At 39.8% G+C, this 19,183-nt stretch overlaps 2 protein-coding genes across 3 annotated transcripts in view; one reads left to right on the top strand and one right to left on the bottom strand.

Annotated features, from left to right (window-relative positions):
• Positions 1–19,183, bottom strand: part of LOC105928880 (leucine-rich repeat-containing protein 52) — a 49,810-nt gene that overhangs the window by 27,065 nt on the left and 3,562 nt on the right. The gene's annotated exons all lie outside the window — the stretch shown is intronic.
• Positions 11,425–17,822, top strand: LOC118564187. Of its 2 annotated transcripts, XM_036141409.1 has the most exons (6): positions 12,019–13,577; positions 13,684–13,761; positions 14,152–14,241; positions 14,576–14,743; positions 15,115–15,207; positions 17,570–17,822. In XM_036141409.1, the coding sequence occupies exons 1-6, from the start codon at positions 12,134–12,136 to the stop codon at positions 17,788–17,790; spliced, it is 2,094 nt and encodes a 697-aa protein (XP_035997302.1). In that variant the 5' UTR covers positions 12,019–12,133; the 3' UTR covers positions 17,791–17,822. The 2 variants fall into 2 exon arrangements, 1 of the variants encoding a protein (XP_035997302.1); XR_004931706.1 differs by lacking the exons at positions 12,019–13,577; positions 13,684–13,761 and adding an exon at positions 11,425–11,445.

Here is a 19,183-nt window from a genome sequence, read left to right on the forward strand (position 1 = left end):
ATCGATGTCCAGCTTTTTTTAACCTCATCATTAACCATCTCGGCCAAAGGGTCACAACACACCTGGTTTACGCAGCATCTGTTCGTGACCATTCATTCCCACACAGACCCTGATGAGCTTTTGTGAATGTGTGTGTGTGTGTGTGTGTGTGTGTGTGTGTGTGTGTGTGTGTGTGTGTGTGTGCTTTCGTTTATCTATCCTGGTGGGGACATTGGCATGAATACACACCAACACCATGGGGACCAAAAACACCATGGGGACCAAAACCATGGTCCCCACGGTGCGAACCACTCCAGTGAATAGAAAATGACTTTCTAATATGGCTGGTGAAGTTTCCTGAGAAGTCCCCAGCAGGCTGTTTTTTGTGACTTTGTGTTTGCTCTATAGCAACCCCAGAGGTCAACCCTGGTATAGCAGTGTGTACACAAAGTCCCCAGCAGGCTCATTTTCTGAAATTGTGTGTGTGCTCTAGAGCGCTACCAAAGGCCAAACCTGGTATTACAGTGTGTGAACTAAGTCCCCACCAGTACTGTTTTTTTCATACAGGCCCCACCAGCACTTTTTATGCAACTGAATGCCATTTTTGTCATTAGAATGTGTTTATTATCCTCTTATACACTTTTTGTTACCTGATTATTAAATTTTGGGTCTCATATCTCATGAGAATTTAATAGAGTTCACATTGTTTTTTATTTGTTGAATTTTGTATGCTCAATACAGTTCTCTTTTCTTTGTGCAGAGTTTGTGAGGTATTGGGTGGTGGGTTTAGCCCCTAAAAGTTTAACATTTGTGCATTTAGATAATTATAGATCTTGTGGTTATCTTAATTTAATCATTTTGTGCTGTTTTTCAGTTGTGAAACGCAGTTGTGAAACAGTGAACGCACCACCAGTCAGTGCTGACTTGTTCAGTGAACTTACGCTCACTTGCGTACTGTACACAGAGAGAACTGCCACTCAGGGCAAAGGACTTGATTCAAGTTTTGTAACTGTAGCCTACTGCTAAAATTAGTGCTGTGTCAACTTGCCAACATCCATGTAACGTGTTCAGTGAGTGTACAGAGCTGAGGACTCCCGTGCAATACATGTATACCACTCAAAGTAGCACTGTGTCTCCCGCCAGTGACCATATACTATGGTCCATGAATGCACCGTCCTTCAGTACTCACGGTGAGCTTGTTAAAGAGTGAATGTGAACCTCAATCAGGGCTGAATCATGAAATGAATGACGCAACATTTTGCTGTTTACCAGTTCAGGGAGTTAGAGAATTACGCACTATGCAGTCAGGGCTCCTGCTAAGCACTGAATGAGCCGGTGAATGCAGTTTTTGAATGAATCTTTTTAATGAACGGATTCTAGTGATTCAGTACAGTCAAAAGAACTGTTGAATGGGATAAACACTTCTTTTGACTGTACTAGTAAGCACTAGTGAAGTGGTTCAGAAGAAATTACTCAGTTGTGGCAGAAACATAACTATGACCTGTTCAACTGTGTTAAAAGTAAACATATATGCGAGTACTCTCATGTATAAATGTAGGTTGCCAGACTCTGCAAAAAGCATCATTTTTTGCAACACACTTAAATACATCAGCTACATCCACATACTAAGCTACTCAAATTATGTTTCACTGTACTGTAACCAAGTATCAATTTGTCCCTCTTTCAATAACAAGAAACAAAGATGAAATCAGATTCAAATGTAATCAGCAGGAATTTATTCTGGGTCTGGCAGTAATGGCCTACCTAAGGCCAATAAAATAAAAGATTTTATGGACTGGAACATACCTTCCCTTTAAATCAGTGTCTGTTTGTTTAACTCAAAATATGTTATTTCATTGTAGTGACACATCCACTAAAAAAAATAAAAATAAAATAATAAAATAGACTTATTCCAGCAACACAAATAGATGCCAACAATATAAATGAAATATAACAACTCAAAATCTTGTGTAATGTCTGTTTTCAATCAGTCTCTTTTCAGTGTTTATCAAAAGTAAATCAATCCTTTTGATTAACAGTCAATCCTCATCACAAATTGTGGTTTTAATCTAAGGGTATGAGTTAGATTGTGAGTTGACAGTGTATGAGCATATCTGCAATTCAGTTGTTAAAAGTTTTCATTCTGTATGATAAAAACTAACATATTTTTTTAGCTTTTTTCTGATATTGTACATTAGGCTTCTTTATGTAGTGTTGTCGGTTGTGCATTCTTTTAATGGGGTTTTCATGAGCCCTTTTTGGTTTTTAAGGAGTTTTTTTTGAATAGTCAGAGCCGCAATTTGGTATTTCTTAGTCCAGGAGAATTAAATAAAGTGCCAGTAAAGGAAACAAAATTTGCATACCCCCCAAAAAATACTATAGAGCTCGATAGAAAGAAAATGTTTTCCTGTCCTGGGACACAGCGGTCTCTGCCTGGCTCTGGTCCACCCACACTAGCAGGAAAACAGTGTAAGAAGTGGTGACTTGATGTGAAAGATGGCTAGTAGAGACTGGCTACAGCTTGGCCATGTCTTCTCCCCTCTCAGCATTATCCTAGTGCTAACCCATGAACTTTCCTGCTCTGAGGTCGCTGCTCTGCAGACGTAAAGCAGAGCTTACTGTTGTGACTCTTAAAGAGTGTGGCTTTTGACACTGAATAACAGACTTGCTAGATAACCACTGGGTTCCAGTACCAGCACAGCAGCCAGAGATCACTGTAGTGGAAAACGGCTAGCATTTATCTTTTATCAGTATGTCATTGTCAGTGTTAGCGGCTAACAGCTAGCAGCTAACAGCTAACATCAGCACTTTTCTGTTAACAAATTAAGCATCCTTACACAGTCAGAGAACGTAGGCCCCTCTGTCATGCTCACACAGTATTATCAAAGCTAATTTAGCTGTCTCCAAACTCTTTTCACTGTCTTCCTGAGTTCTAAGCTTATCAATTGCTGTTGTTTCTTATTATCACAGTGTTGACGGAGAGCACGGTTCATTGCAGTTGATTTGCAGATACATTTTCAATAATTATTTAATTATTTCCACAGTGCTATAAGGTTTGGGTTAGGTTATGATTAGGTTATCAGCTGTAATGGAACAACCCACTAGTGTTCTGCACAAATACTACTGCATAGGGAACAATAAGTGGACTTTTCCTGTTTAATTTTAAAATGGGCCATCTCTATACTTGCTGTAGCTGTAGCTTACACATGTGCATAACTGAAGCCATTTTGTATGTGTTAGAGCAGCAATGCAGCAGCACGACAGAGACAAAATGTGAGGTCTTAAATTTGTTAATGTAATATTCTGAGTTCTGTTATGGTTTGTTAGTGTTAGTTTTCCTTCTCTTTCCTGTCTTTTGTTATCTGGCTGTTTTAAATTCTGTCTAGTCTGGTTTCTTGTTTAGATTAGTGTTTACTGTGTTTTGTTTGTTCTTGTTTTGAGCCTCGGCACTGATGTCTGGTCTAATTACTTACTCTGCACACCTGCCTAACTCCACCCCTGCTGCAATCACCTCTCACCGGTTTCACCTGATTCCACCTCCATATAAACTGCTGAGACCAGACATCAGTGCCAGGTTGTCCTGTTGAGTTTGGGTGAGTCTCCGCCTGCAAATTCTGTATGTTGGTTTGCTTTTTGACCCCTTTTTGTCCAGAAACCTGAGCCATTCTGTCCGGTCTGTTCCTGCCTTGTCTGCCCTGCTCGTTTGTTTATTTTTTGTGTCATCTTTTTGTTTTGACAGCCAGTTTGGATTTGTCCCCTGTTCTTTTGATTTTGTGATTAAAAAGCTTCTTTTAAAAGAAACCTCTGCTGGTCTGGCTGAATTCTGGGTCCTTTCCCTCTGATCATTACAGTTAAAACTTTTAATCTAAGGGTATTAGTTAGATTGTGAGTTGACAGTGTATGAGCATATCTGCAATTCAGTTGTTAAAAGTCTTCATTCTGTATGATAAAAACTGTAACATATTGTTTTAGCTTTTGTAATAGGTAAGTCAAATGCTGATATTGTACATTAGGTTTCTTTATGTAGTGTTGTCTGTTGTGCATTCTTTTAATGGGGTTTTCATGAGCCCTTTTTGGTTTTTAAGGAGTTTTTTTGAATACTCAGAGCAGCAATTTGGTATTTCTTAGTCCAGGAGAATTAAATACAGTGCCAGCAAAGGAAACAAAATTTGCATACCCCCCAAAAAATACTATAGAGCTCGATAGAAAGAAAACGTTTTCCTGTCCTGGGACACAGCGGTCTCTGCCTGGCTCTGGTCCACCCACACTAGCAGGAAAACAGTGTAAGAAGTGGTGACTTGATGTGAAAGATGGCTAGTAGAGACTGGCTACAGCTTGGCCATGTCTTCTCCCCTCTCAGCATTATTCTAGTGCTAACCCATGAACTTTCCTGCTCTGAGGTCGCTGCTCTGCAGACGTAAAGCAGAGCTTACTGTTGTGACTCTTAAAGAGTGTGGCTATTGACACTGAATAACAGACTTGCTAGATAACCACTGGGTTCCAGTACCAGCACAGCAGCCAGAGATCCCTGTAGTGGAAAACGGCTAGCATTTATCTTTTATCAGTATGTCATTGTCAGTGTTAGCGGCTAACAGCTAGCAGCTAACAGCTAACATCAGCACTTTTCTGTTAACAAATTAAGCATCCTTACACAGTCAGAGAACGTAGGCCCCTCTGTCATGCTCACACAGTATTATCAAAGCTAATTTAGCTGTCTCCAAACTCTTTTCACTGTCTTCCTGAGTTCTAAGCTTATCAATTGCTGTTGTTTCTTATTATCACAGTGTTGACGGAGAGCACGGTTCATTGCAGTTGATTTGCAGATACATTTTCAATAATTATTTAATTATTTCCACAGTGCTATAAGGTTTGGGTTAGGTTATGATTAGGTTATCAGCTGTAATGGAACAACCCACTAGTGTTCTGCACAAATACTACTGCATAGGGAACAATAAGTGGACTTTTCCTGTTTAATTTTGAAATGGGCCATCTCTATACTTGCTGTAGCTGTAGCTTACACATGTGCATAACTGAAGCCATTTTGTATGTGTTAGAGCAGCAATGCAGCAGCACGACAGACAAAATGAGAGGTCTTAAATTTGTTAAAACTTTTAATCTAAGGGTATGAGTTAGATTGTGAGTTGACAGTGTATGAGCATATCTGCAATTCAGTTGTTAAAAGTCTTCATTCTGTATGATAAAAACTGTAACGTATTTTTTTAGCTTTGGTAATAGGTAAGTCAAATGCTGATATTGTACATTAGGCTTCTTTATGTAGTGTTGTCTGTTGTGCATTCTTTTAATTGGGTTTTCATGAGCCCTTTTTGGTTTTTAAGGAGTTTTTTTGAATACTCAGAGCCCCCAAGAGCCTGTGCCCCTCATAGTGCTCTTTTTAAAGCGCTGCATTTGAACCCAACCCTAACCAACATTCTTCAGGCCTTCCTCCAAACATATGGCCGAGGTTGTCAGCAGTATTGTCTGAGGGTTACTCATTTTTGTCACTATTACCACTAAAAACAAACAAACAAATTAACAAAAAGCTTCACATTATATACTGGGCCTCCAAAGTGCTCTCTGAAACTAGGCCAGGAATGGCTTGTGTCCATGAAATGGGAAAATACTTTTAATTATAGGTTACTATTAATTTAGTCAACAACTTGAGGATACTAGGTATTTGATATATTCAATCTACTGAATATATCAAATATCTAGTACAGCCAAAGTAGTAATTACACTGCATCTAGATTATTTAGGTCAATAAAAAGTAAAGGTTTAGAAAGTACAGTATTTCCCTCTGAAATGTAGTGGATTGTAAGTTTAAAGTTGCATAAAATAGAAATACTAGTAAAGTGGGCTAAAGTACTTAGTTAGTGTCCACCACTAGTATAGTGAAACTTTGGTTAAGGAGAGAGACTTTAATGTTAATAATTTTCTAGTTTGCAGTTTAGTGTTAAATATAAAACATTAGTTATTTGCAGCACTAGTCTGTAAAGCTCCCCTGTGAGCTGAGAAGTGGAGAAATATTGTGTGGTCCTCTGCCGAGCCTCAGTTAATGGCCCATCAGCTTCAAAGGGGCCGCCCTCTGCAGAGCAACGCCCTGCCAGCTGCAGCTCTGCAGGTGCACGGTGCGCCCCTCCCCCCCTCCCGCTCCCGCCCCCCTCCCTCCCGCTCTCCCCTCCACACGACGCGACGGGACCGCAGCAGCAGAGAGTTACAGGAGTTTCAAGAAGCGGGAGCTGTCCGACTCGACACCAGCAGCTGGTAAGTTTTAAATTCTCTTATTTTTGATTTAATCTGGCATGATTTTTAAACGATAGGTTACGATTAACAGTGATATTACTCGATAAGTTATGATAAACAGTGATATTTCTCTTAACAGAGTAGTTAGCATAAGCCAGTTAGCGTTAGCTAACCCTGCTAACGCTAGTGTGTTAGCAGGGTTAGCTAACCATGCTAACACACTGGTGTTGCAGGCTGGTGTTGCTGTCGGCTAATACGGTAAACTACAGGTATTTTATCGGACTGTACCTCTTAAATATAGCCTCCTTTCCTAAGGCCTCTGTTTACAAGCAACAACCTAATTTCCAATGTAATTATTCATGTAATTATTTTTTTGGGACTTGCTCCAGTTTGCACCATTTATTCAGGGCTGTAACGTTACAGTGCGACAGTTTTGACTGCATATGCTATTAAAAATTATTCTATGCAAACTAAAATGGGAGTTTTGCAGCGAGCTCTGTCTCTCTCCTCTGCTCTGTCTGTGGAAGGTGAGGCTGAGCTCCACACATACAACAGGCCGACAGGATGAAACAGACTTTAGGTTTCACGTTATCAAGTCGAGTAGAGCTCCTTGCTGTCATTGGCAACAAAATCTGTCATTGAGATGAAGTTTTTCAAACAATACAGAGCTTATTATACTGATAATGAACTGTTATGAACAGACTCAAAGCAGACATTTACTGTATGTAGCAATTGAGTCTAATTAGCTAAATATATTAAAATAAGTTTTTTTATGAGGCTGACTGCAGCCTGCACCTCCTCTAAAAGCAGCAGTGAGTCTGAGCAGCAGCAAGAGAGGATGCATTTTACCACAGAGCTGTTAACCAGTTTAAAGACCTGTAGCTTTTTTAAACAGTAGTTTGTGTTTGTTATGCTTACTCATGTAAAATTTTAGCAGTGGCATTATCAGCTGCAGCACTGTGCCACTTTTGAAAGCATATAGAGTAAACACTAAAAGATCACACAGGACAAATTATTCTTCAAAAGTCTTGTGCTGTTCCCAAGTGTTGATTCTGTTATGTTATATGTTATATATAAGTTTCTCCTTGTCTCATCTCCTTGCCTCCTTTCCTCTTCCACTCTTTCATCTAGATAGGAGCTTTGAACCACCAAAAGTCTCAGCAGCTCAAGGTGGATTTACCCCCAGAGGAGACGACCACTACCACCATTAACATAAACCAGCTGATAGACATGGACCAGCTCATTTCGAAGAATAAGAAGCGTGAGGTGAGATGGAGGCCTGCAAATATTCCAATACCTACAAGTCATATTTTAAATAGCAATTTAATACTCTTTAAACAGTAATATAACAAAAACACAAATGCTATTATCCAACAAATGTAGGCTATTATATTTATTAAAAATATTCAGCAGAATGAACTCGTCACAAACTTTACGACCTTAGTTAGCATACAACAATAAAATATAACAAATAGCCTTGTTTTATTCAAGGTTTAAAAGAATGAATCTGAAGATTTTTTTGAAATGCTCCTATTATGCAGTAGTTCCCTCTGTCCTTGCACCGCCACTGCAGCTTTAATGTGAGCGGATGGATCTTCTGTTTAAGCTAATTACATCTCAGAAAACTACAATTTCTTTGCACAAACAACTTCAGATGGCTATTCAAAGTTACACTGATGGGTTTGTTTACTTCAAAGAAGCAGACATGCTTATTAAAAGTAGCAATCACGTTTCAGTCACATGGCTGACCACTGTATTCAAAGTCATCTTCCATATCATATAAATATTCAGCCATTATTGAGAAAATACTTACCAGTATGCTACAAAAACATTGTGCCTCTGAGTTTTTACATGGTTGAATTAAGGTACAGGAGCGCTTCAGACTAACTGTAAATGTACTGAGCTTCAGATTAACTCTAAATGCACTGAGCTTCAGACTAACTGTAAATACACTGAGTTTCAGACTAACTGTAAATGCACTGATCTTCAGACTAACTGTAAATACACTGAGTTTCAGACTAACTGTAAATACACTGATCTTCAGACTAACTGTAAATGCACTGAGCTTCAGACTAACTGTAAATGCACTGAGCTTCAGACTAACTGTAAATACACTGAGCTTCAGACTAACTGTAAATGCACTGAGTTTCAGACTAACTGTAAATGCACTGATCTTCAGACTAACTGTAAATGCACTGAGCTTCAGACTAACTGTAAATGCACTGAGCTTCAGACTAACTGTAAATACACTGAGCTTCAGACTAACTGTAAATGCACTGAGTTTCAGACTAACTGTAAATGCACTGAGTTTCAGACTAACTGTAAATGCACTGAGTTTCAGACTAACTGTAAATACACTGAGTTTCAGACTAACTGTAAATACACTGAGCTTCAGACTAACTGTAAATGCACTGAGCTTCAGACTAACTGTAAATACACTGAGCTTCAGACTAACTGTAAATGCACTGAGTTTCAGACTAACTGTAAATGCACTGATCTTCAGACTAACTGTAAATACACTGAGTTTCAGACTAACTGTAAATGCACTGATCTTCAGACTAACTGTAAATACACTGAGTTTCAGACTAACTGTAAATGCACTGAGCTTCAGACTAACTGTAAATGCACTGAGCTTCAGACTAACTGTAAATACACTGAGCTTCAGACTAACTGTAAATGCACCGAGTTTCAGACTAACTGTAAATGCACTGATCTTCAGACTAACTGTAAATACACTGAGTTTCAGACTAACTGTAAATACACTGATCTTCAGACTAACTGTAAATGCACTGAGCTTCAGACTAATTGTAAATGCACTGAGCTTCAGACTAACTGTAAATACACTGAGCTTTAGACTAACTGTAAATACACTGAGCTTCAGACTAATTGTAAATGCACTGAGCTTTAGACTAACTGTAAATGCACTCTTCTTCAGATTAACTGTAAATGCACTGAGCTTCAGACTAACTGTAAATACACTGATCTTTAGACTAACTGTAAATACACTGAGCTTCAGACTAATTGTAAATGCACTGAGCTTTAGACTAACTGTAAATGCACTCTTCTTCAGATTAACTGTAAATACACTGAGTTTCAGACTAACTGTAAATGCACTGAGCTTCAGAATAACTGTAAATGCACTCTTCTTCAGATTAACTGTAAATGCACTGAGCTTCAGACTAACTGTAAATGCACTGAGCTTCAGACTAACTGTAAATACACTGAGCTTCAGACTAACTGTAAATGCACTGAGTTTCAGACTAACTGTAAATGCACTGAGTTTCAGACTAACTGTAAATACACTGAGCTTCAGACTAACTGTAAATACACTGAGCTTCAGACTAACTGTAAATGCACTGAGCTTTAGACTAACTGTAAATACACTGAGCTTCAGACTAATTGTAAATGCACTGAGCTTTAGACTAACTGTAAATACACTGAGCTTCAGACTAATTGTAAATGCACTGAGCTTTAGACTAACTGTAAATGCACTGAGCTTCAGACTAACTGTAAATGCACTGAGCTTCAGACTAACTGTAAATACACTGAGCTTCAGACTAATTGTAAATACACTGAGCTTCAGACTAACTGTAAATACACTGAGCTTCAGACTAACTGTAAATGCACTGATCTTTAGACTAACTGTAAATACACTGAGCTTCAGACTAATTGTAAATGCACTGAGCTTTAGACTAACTGTAAATGCACTCTTCTTCAGATTAACTGTAAATGCACTCTTCTTCAGATTAACTGTAAATGCACTGAGCTTCAGACTAACTGTAAATGCACTGAGCTTCAGACTAACTTGTTTGATGTAAACAAACCCATCAGTGTAAGTCTGAATAACCATCTGAAGTTTTCTGTGAAAAAAATTGCAGTTTTTTTAGATGTAAATAGCCTAAACAGCCATGAAATGAAGAGGCACTTCATTCTAAAAATAATATACGGTAGCCATGTAGTAAACAGCTTTCAGCTGCAGGTCAGTGCGTCTTTCTTGGACCAGGTAGCTTAATCACAGTGCTGTTTCATCGCACTTTCCTGCTGTGTCAAATGTGTGGTCAGATTGATAGATCGTTTGGTAAAACCTTTAGTCCTACCTGCCATCTCACAAATACTGCAGAACGTTTTGTCTATTCCGTCTACACTTTCATGACTTAACCATTTTAATTTATCCTGCCATTCTGGTTTAAAACATTGTGTTTGGATAGGCTGCTGTCCCATTCTCTGTTTATTGAGGAGCAGAAGAGCTTGACGTTTTTATGTGGTGTTACTGGCCTCAACGGCCATTGATATTTTCATTGGCCTGTCAATTACATTTGATGGCCAAAATATTATGGCTGACCTAAAGTCTGAGCATGAGACATTTTTCAGGCATGTCAGGACTGACTGGTATTTTGCATGTGCTGACCTCATTTGCAGGGCCAAACCCTCCCTGAAAAGTCAAAAGATCAGGAGGATGGAGAGGAGACAGACGAGCCAGAGGAGGTAAGTGCAGGGGATGTTGCACATAAAGAGTGATGCCACAGATGCAAGCAGGTTAGAATTAGCAGGTTAAAAGCAGGTTACTCAAATTGGGGGAGAGAGAAAGAGAGAGAAAACGTATATGGTTGTGAACACTAATCAGGGCTGTACGCTTACTTTTTTAGGTTGTACTGCTGGAGCTAGCACGTTAAAAAATGTAGTAGCGCACCAGGTTGGATAGTTAAACATGTTTTATTAGTGAAATTCATTTGATATTGATCAGAAATTATGTGAATGCTTATGTTCATGTGATATTTCAGATTTTCTTTTTTAATTCATTTGCAAAAAAAATCTAAAATTCTGGGTTTGGGTTGTCCTCGCGAGGTACTGAGTGGTGATTCCTGAGGAAACTTTTTTTTTTTTTACTTTGACACAAAGCTTCAACATAAGAAATACTAAAAAATTGAGGGTCTGAATACTTTCATGACCCACTGTATATATTAGACTTTTTGGTTGTTACACAGCTGGTTCTCCGTTTCTTACCTATTATACTTTATTTTCTTTGTAACAGTGAAAGCTCAATTTTTATTAATAGTTGTTATTGTATTTATAAGCTGTAGATCTATTTTAACACAAAGTAAAAATGGATTATTCTGTAATTGGAAATTGTATTTGAGACTATGTTTTTGGTAACTCTTTCAGGAAATGGACCAGTGCCCTTCAGACCCAGATGTTCCTCCACAGAAGAGAACTGAGAGTGTCTTTGTAAGTTTGCAGACAAACCAGTGTGTATTTTGAAATCAGTTGTGATGACAAAATAACGAACTATATTATTGTTAATGGGAAAGGCGTAATTGGAAAATTTAAGTGGAAAGTATTTAAACTTACTAATTGAGTCCCATCTGACTTTGACTTTTCTAGCTTACAAAGAAAATGCTTGGGATCTCTGAATATAAATCAATGACAAGCAGTGAAAAAAGTGAGGATGAGTATGTGCCTAGTTCTACACCAGAATCAGAAGTATCTGAGAAAGAACTCAAACTGCTCAAGTCTCCAAAAAACTACAGTTCATCAAACTCGGATGTTCGACGCTTGAACAAAGGTCGTGTGAAGCCTGTGAAATGCAGACAGAGCACATCTTCCTCTTTCCAATCCATGGCAGATTGTGAGTTATCCGAATCCTCCAGTGACACGGATGTAAAAGTCTTGAGGCTAAAAAAGAAAAAAAATGGTGGTCGAGTCTACGATAAGAGGCAGTACTGTCTGTACTGTTTTAAACCATATGCCAAAATTGCACGGCACTTGGATAAGAAACACAGCAACTTGGAGGAGGGTAGCACGAGCATTCAGTTATCCAAAAGGATCAGTGGAGAGAAAGCTGCAGATAACTCTAATTCGAAATAAAGGCAATCGTCGCCACAACTTTGAGGTCCTGGAGGAGGGTAAAGGGGTGATGGTTCCCTCTCAACAAAGCACTGAACCAGTGAATGCAAAAGACTATTTGCACTGCACATACTGTGAGGCATTACTCAAAAGGAAAGTGTTGTGGCGGCACATGAAAAAATGCAAATTGGCAAAGAAAAGCATGAAGCCAGGCAGAACCAGAGTGCAGTCACTTTGTGCTGCTGGACAGCCTGTCCCAAAGGAGATCAATGACAAAGTCTGGTGCCTAGTAAATGGCATGAATCAAGACAACATAACAGACACAATTCGGCAAGAAAAATATATTCTGAAGTTAGGAGAACACTTCTATAACAAAAAAGGGACAGACAAAAGCCAACACCAATATATCAGACAAAAAATGCGGGAAATGGGAAGATTAGTTCTCCTAGCAAAGACCCATGGCAAGCTGAAAACAATACATGACTTCTTTCTGCCAGCAAACTTCTGCCACGTTGTGAAAGCTGTGAAGATGGTCTGTGGATGGAGTGAAGATACCAGCAGTTTCAAGATTCCATCCTTGGCGCTCAAACTAGGCCATAGTCTAACTAAAATAGCAGATATTGCAGAGTTTGAAGCAAGGATGTCAGAGAACAAGAAGGCCCTTGAAAATGTGATGACGTTCAGGACATTGAAAGAGAATAAATGGGATGAGTGGGTGTCTTCGCATGCACTGAGGAACCTCAGAGAGTCGAAGTGGAATAAACCTCTTCTTATCCCCTACTGTGAAGATGTTGTGAGACTGCACAACCACATTGACACAGAAAGGCCCAAGTATCGATCCAATCTTGAAACTGCACCAAATAAGAGGAACTGGTTAAATCTTGCTAAACTAACACTTTGTGAAGTGATCGTCTTCAATCGTAGGAGAGAGGGAGAAGTTTCAAAGATGTCCCTGAATGACTTCATGTTGAGAAACACCTTTGCCAGTAATCCAGATCTTGATCTTGCCTTGACTGACATGAAAAAGAAGCTCTGCAAATACTTTGAGCGTGTGGAAATCAAAGGTAAGCGGGACAGAAAGGTCCCTGTCTTACTCAGCCCAGACATGGTGTCCTCCATACAGATGCTGGTGAGATATCGACGACAATGTGATGTGCCAGATGAGAATGTGTATTTGTTTGGTAGACCTGAGGCAGAAAGTCACCTCAGAGGATCTGATGCCATCCGTGCTATTGCATGTGAATGCGGGGTGAAGGACCCTCAAACGTTGACATCGACAAGATTAAGGAAACAAATGGCAACAATGTCACAAGTTCTAAACTTGAAAGAGAATGAGGAGGACTGCCTTGCAGGTTTCATGGGTCACAACATCAGGGTCCATCGACAATATTATCGGCTCCCTGAAGGGACATTACAAGTTGCGAAAGTTGCAAAGTTGCTTATGGCCTGTGGAAGAGGAGAGCTATCAAAATTTAAAGGCCTGACATTGGACGAGATCAACGTTGATCCAAATGGTAAAACCTCACCTTGCACACACTATTTTATCATTTAATGTGATGGGATAAATGTGTCATAGGTTTGTCATGCTGCTTCACAACATTTTTTGCTGTGTTTATTCAGAGGAAGTACCTGAAGACAGCTCTCTATCTGGAAGTGAAGATGAAGATGTGATGTTGAGTCTATCCTCTAACTCATCAGGTACATTCACTGAACCAGTGGTTCTCGAAGTGGGGTCTGGGCACTCCCAGGGGTTCCTGGGAGTTCACAGCAAGAAGGGGATTAATTTTTTTTCACTTGTTCACACCATAACCCAATTACAGAATGTTTTGCAGAACTATTTTGTCATGGGTTTAATAAACTTTATGTATGTAAAACATCTAAAGCTTTTATCTAATGGGGGTCTGAAGTCTAATCTCTGTCAGTTTTAGCGTCTTTGGGTGGGTTATCAACCCTGCTATATAGTTAAAAACAAAACAGGTCAATGTTGCCATGACTTGTGTTCTCATAGTTCATGGAGAGGATGATTTAGTATATTCAGTGCTTCAAGTGAGCTTTTCTAACATTGCATCTTTGTGTTTTTCCTTGAAGGTCTAAGACCAGTGAAAATGACTAGACCCGTTCACAGGACACCTACAGAGGAGGACCAGGAGTCTGATGCTTCATCACAGCTAACCAGAGGTATTTTAACGGAATAGTTCATCCCAAGTCAATATTCAATCATTATCTATACACCCTCAAGCTGATGAGAAATCCTCTAGTTTTTTAATACTCTACAGGCGAACAGGCTACAGTTAATATTTAGGCTACAAAAATATACTGAATTATGTTTGAAGTCAACTGTGTATGTCATGGTTTCGAGACACTTGGATTGCAGCGGACAAGCAGTATGAAGGGTAGTTTTATAGGCTTTTTTGTAACTGTTACCATCACCACCCGTTATATAGATGAATGCTGTGGGATTCCCCACGGCACTCTTTTCAAAACATCATTCTGTCAATCTGTTTGCCTACAGGTAGATCAAGGAACTGGACAGAGGAGGACCATGACTCTGATACCTCATCACAGCCATTGAATCACTGTTTTAAAGATGAGTCAAGACCTGTGAAGAAGATGAAACCCACCAAGAGGACACCTAGAGAGGAGGACCCTGAGTCTGGTACCTCATCACAGCCTAGAAAAGGTATTTGACCAATAACCTGTTTCAGTGGGTGTAATAATCCACTTGATACACAATTCAGAATTTTTTATTATAAATTTCTTTTAATATTGGAGTACTTTACTTTGTCATTTATTGGTTTTTAAGCTGTGCTCTAACTTGTCTATTTAACTTTTACCACAACTTTCTGTCTTCAATGTCTGCACCAGGGAAAGTTTCTGTAATTTTATGTGTTTATATGTAATTTGATGCAAGATACACAAATCAATATCCTCATCATACCTGGAGAAAAAACTTAAATTTTGAAAACGTATTTGAAAATGTGCTTTCTTTAAAGTCTTCAAAGATGCAGTGCTTTAAGTTAACTTTTCTATCATTGAATCTCTGTTTTCAAGACGAGTCAAGACGTGTGAAGAAGATGAAACCCACCAAGAGGACATCTAGAGAGGAGGACCCTGAGTCTGATACCTCATCACAGCCAAGAAAAGGTATTTGACCAATAACCTGTTTCAGTGTATGTAACAATCCACTTGATACACGTATTGAGTCTCGTATGCTCTCAAAACACTGAAGAGCTGCGCCCTGTGGGAAAACTGACTGAAGCCAATGAGAGAGCAGCTTCGGGTCATGTGCTTGTCAAAGTTTGAGGGCTTATGTTGACTCATTAGGCCGGCGCACCGCACACAGGAAGTACATATACATTAGTAAAATACCATTTGGAATTGATTTATAATGAATGCTGACAGGTGCGGAGAGACTAACAGGAGCATCTTGCAAACAAATACTTTTTATTTCATAATTATTTTGCATTTTCTAAATCATTTATGTTTAATATGATTAAAGTACTTCTTGATTCTGAGATCATACAAGTTGCTATATATTATAAAGTTCATATATCAATATGACCTGAGTAAAAAAAAATTTAAAATTTCGATGACAAATTGTATTTTTCAGGCTTTTTATCTCAAGCCTCCTTAAAAAATTTCGCCGCGTGTCACGTGACCGATGACGTAGTTCGTTGACAAGCGTTGATCTGTTTACATGGCAACACGTTACTTCCTGTTTGCAAAACTCGCTTTTCTCAAATTAAAATAGACGGATAAAACATGTTTAAAATGTGTGTTGTTTATGGTTGTTCAGATACCAACAAGGAGAACGTCTCCTTACACACATTTCAGAACCCGAAGAGTCCCGGAGGAGAGAAAGTCCTCGCTCAATGGAACCGCCCAGTAGCCGGTAGCCTCTAAGCTTTAGCCTCAGACGCAGCGCTGCCTCACGAGTCCTGAGTGGAGTGTCTGTCCCACTCCAGCCGAGACAATCTCTGAGCAACCTGAGCCCAGAGAAGCTCTCAGCCTGGGTTTACTAACGCTGCAGCTCCTCTTCCTCACTCCTCACACCGTGGGAGTGCAGAAATCTGGCTGTCACCATAGCAACCTGCTTTGGAGCGACGCGTTAGCCACACCTCCTCTCAGCACAGCCCTGCTACCCCGCAAAACCCCGAGATGTTTAAATCCGCGGTGGGGATATCAGCCCTTTGGGTTGTGGGTCTATCGGTCTGCTACTCCGGCGCTCCAGGTATTCTCTCTGCCGCTCTGCTACGCTGCTGCCATCCTGCTGCTCCCCCGATCCGGAGAATATAAGCGCCGCGGCGCAACTAATAAATGCGCGTCCGGTCTTACGTCTAGATTATCAAGTAAAATTCCGGGAACAAATAATGCTGAGACACTGTGGTTTGTTCTGATAAAGATCCTTTTCTTTTATGTGCTGTTTTGGCGAATTTCAGCGGCCGTGATAAACGATGCCAGGCAGTCGGGCTTTGACGAGTTGTTTCCGTGTTTACATCTGAACCGCGATTATAAAACCTGATTCCAGCCCATTTCGTTTAATCTCCTAAAATGTTTTATTATTATATAGCCGAATTGTAACAGAAGCTTGCGCTGTATTTCATGTTAAAATCATCACTTTGTGAATCCACATGTGAACTTGTCGTTGTGTCTCCATTGCACTCTCTGTAGCTTAGCCGGAGCTAAGTCAACGAACTACGTCATCGTACCACGTGACCCAGATGTGGATTTTCCGCCTAGCGGTTGCCAAGGGGCACTTTTGAGTTCAAAAAAAATATCTTTACCAGCGCAATCCCGATCTTAATACCCCATTTTCTGGAAATAAGTTTTTCCGAGTTGGTCGATTTTAGAATCAAGAAGTACTTTAAGTAAATTTTGTCCAGCTATTTGGAGGGGCGGCGCCTCAGCACCCCGCATTAACCGGTCGCCACCGGTCAGATGTTTGCAACAAACTCAACTGAATGGTTTCTCTCCTTTAGGATCTCGCCACAGACCGTCGTTCTAATGAACTCTCCTCCAGATTAAAAATAAACTAAAATAAGGCATTATTTTATCACAGTGCTTACAGACAGGAAAAACTGTTGACAATTTACGATTTACGATAATTGACAATTTATTTTTCTTATAGAATTTGCAATAATAGGCTTATAAGGATTGAACAACTCATGCTGCCTTTTTTATGTTCACTTACTGTTTGCATAAAAATTAGGGATAAGAATTGAGAACCTGTTGCCCTGCGACAGACTGGCGACCTGTCCAGGGTGTACCCTGCCTCTCGCCCAGTGAACGCTGGAGATAGGCACCAGCACCCCCCGCGACCCCATGAGGGAGAAGCGGTTTGGAAAATGGATGGATGGAGAATTGAGAACCAGTTCCAGTTGAAAACTGGCTCAATCCATCAACAGTGGCAGTGCAGCCTCTGGACTGTCTATAGTGCACACACACACACACATCTATAGTAATCACCCCTACGAACCTTTATTTCATCTTATTTTATTTTTCATAGATTCATCAAGAAAGAAGAGGAAGATGTGGAGCAAAGCAGAAGTCCACGCTGTGGAACAAAAGCTAATGCACAACATTAAGACTGGCAAGGTTCCTGGGAAAGCACAGTGTCTTGAATGTATCCATGCATTCCCAGATGCACTGAAAGGTAGGACCTGGGATGCTGTGAAATACTATGTGAAAAACCGCATAGACACCTGGAAGCGGCGGTCTACGAGGTAACTGCAAGCTCTTGTTTTGTGTTTGAAAGAGAAACTGTTAATGCAGCTCTCACCATTTGATCTGTTGATTAGCTGAACCTCAGAGGTCAGCTTTTGAAGTTCTGCTGTTAGAGAGCAGTGATCTGCTCAGATTGCACTTTATTTTATGCAATTTATTTCATACATAACAGAAATTTTTTTGTACTGTTATGCTTCTTCAATTCGTGGATTAGCAAATGTTTTAAAAAGTTTGTTTAACCCTCACATATTGCTCATATTCTGAGTCATAATTACTCTACACCAGGGCTTCTCAATTCCAGTCCTCGCACCCCCCTGCCCTGCATGTTTTAGATGTGTCCCTCCTTCACCACACCTGATTTAAATGATCAGCTCGGCATCAAGCTCTGCAGAGGCCTGATAACGAGACACTCATTTGAATCAGGTGTGGTGGAGGAGGGACACATCTAAAACATGCAGGGCAGGGGGGTGTGAGGACTGGAATTGAATTCATTCAAATATTGAAAATATTTTACATTAATGGGTTCCAATTGTAGCAGTTACTGATCTTTACATTAATTATTAACATTTCTGTATATCAGTAATGTTGCCTGCTGTTAAAAATAAATGACAGACTTTTCATTCAACATTTGTGTAGCTTGTTTGTACCACTCAGCCTATGGTGTTTTTACACTGGGTAGTTTAATTGTGTGTACTGTTAGTAGCTACTACAGTTTTGCAAAATTGAACAAAGTAAGCAAAGACTGTTTTTGTAACCTCATGTTCCTTTCCCACAGTAAATAACATCATACTTTGCTAACAGCTCAATTATGGCAAGAAAATTTCCATTGTCTGGCTCATCTAGTGTATTTGCGCTGCCTCTGAATGGCATATTCCTGAAGGCTAAGAAGAGTGTTACATCCAGCAGCCGCTTCAGTGGTGCTTTGTTTTTTTTATTTTTGTCTCCATCAATTTTTGTTGTAGGCTGTCAATTCCAGAAGTCTGTAGGAGAGAATGTTGTAGGTTGTAGGTTCTCTCACTCACTTACTCACTCACTCACTCTGGGCCCGGGACAACAGACCGTTTTGTCCCCCCCTATGGGCGGCACCTGGTACAAACCCACTTCTTAAGTCCCCATTGTGTTAGTAAATTTCATATGCAATAAGTGAAAAATTTAAAATGTAAAATCTTAACATTTTAAGCGATATATGAAAATCTAAAATCAAAAAAAAATTTTGGGACTTGGAACCATGTCTGTATCTCATTTAGAAAGGGTGGTCCCCACCGGACACCTTTTTGTCCACTGTCCCCACCGGGGCAGATAAACGAGTATGTGTGTGTGTGTGTGTGTGTGTGTGTGTGTGTGTGTGTGTGCCGGCAAGGGGACAAAGTCAAGCAGCGTAGAAACTGGTACAAAA

Source organism: Fundulus heteroclitus, chromosome 9 (genome assembly GCF_011125445.2).
Source record: "Fundulus heteroclitus isolate FHET01 chromosome 9, MU-UCD_Fhet_4.1, whole genome shotgun sequence".
In the NCBI taxonomy this organism is placed as follows: Eukaryota; Metazoa; Chordata; class Actinopteri; order Cyprinodontiformes; family Fundulidae; genus Fundulus; species Fundulus heteroclitus.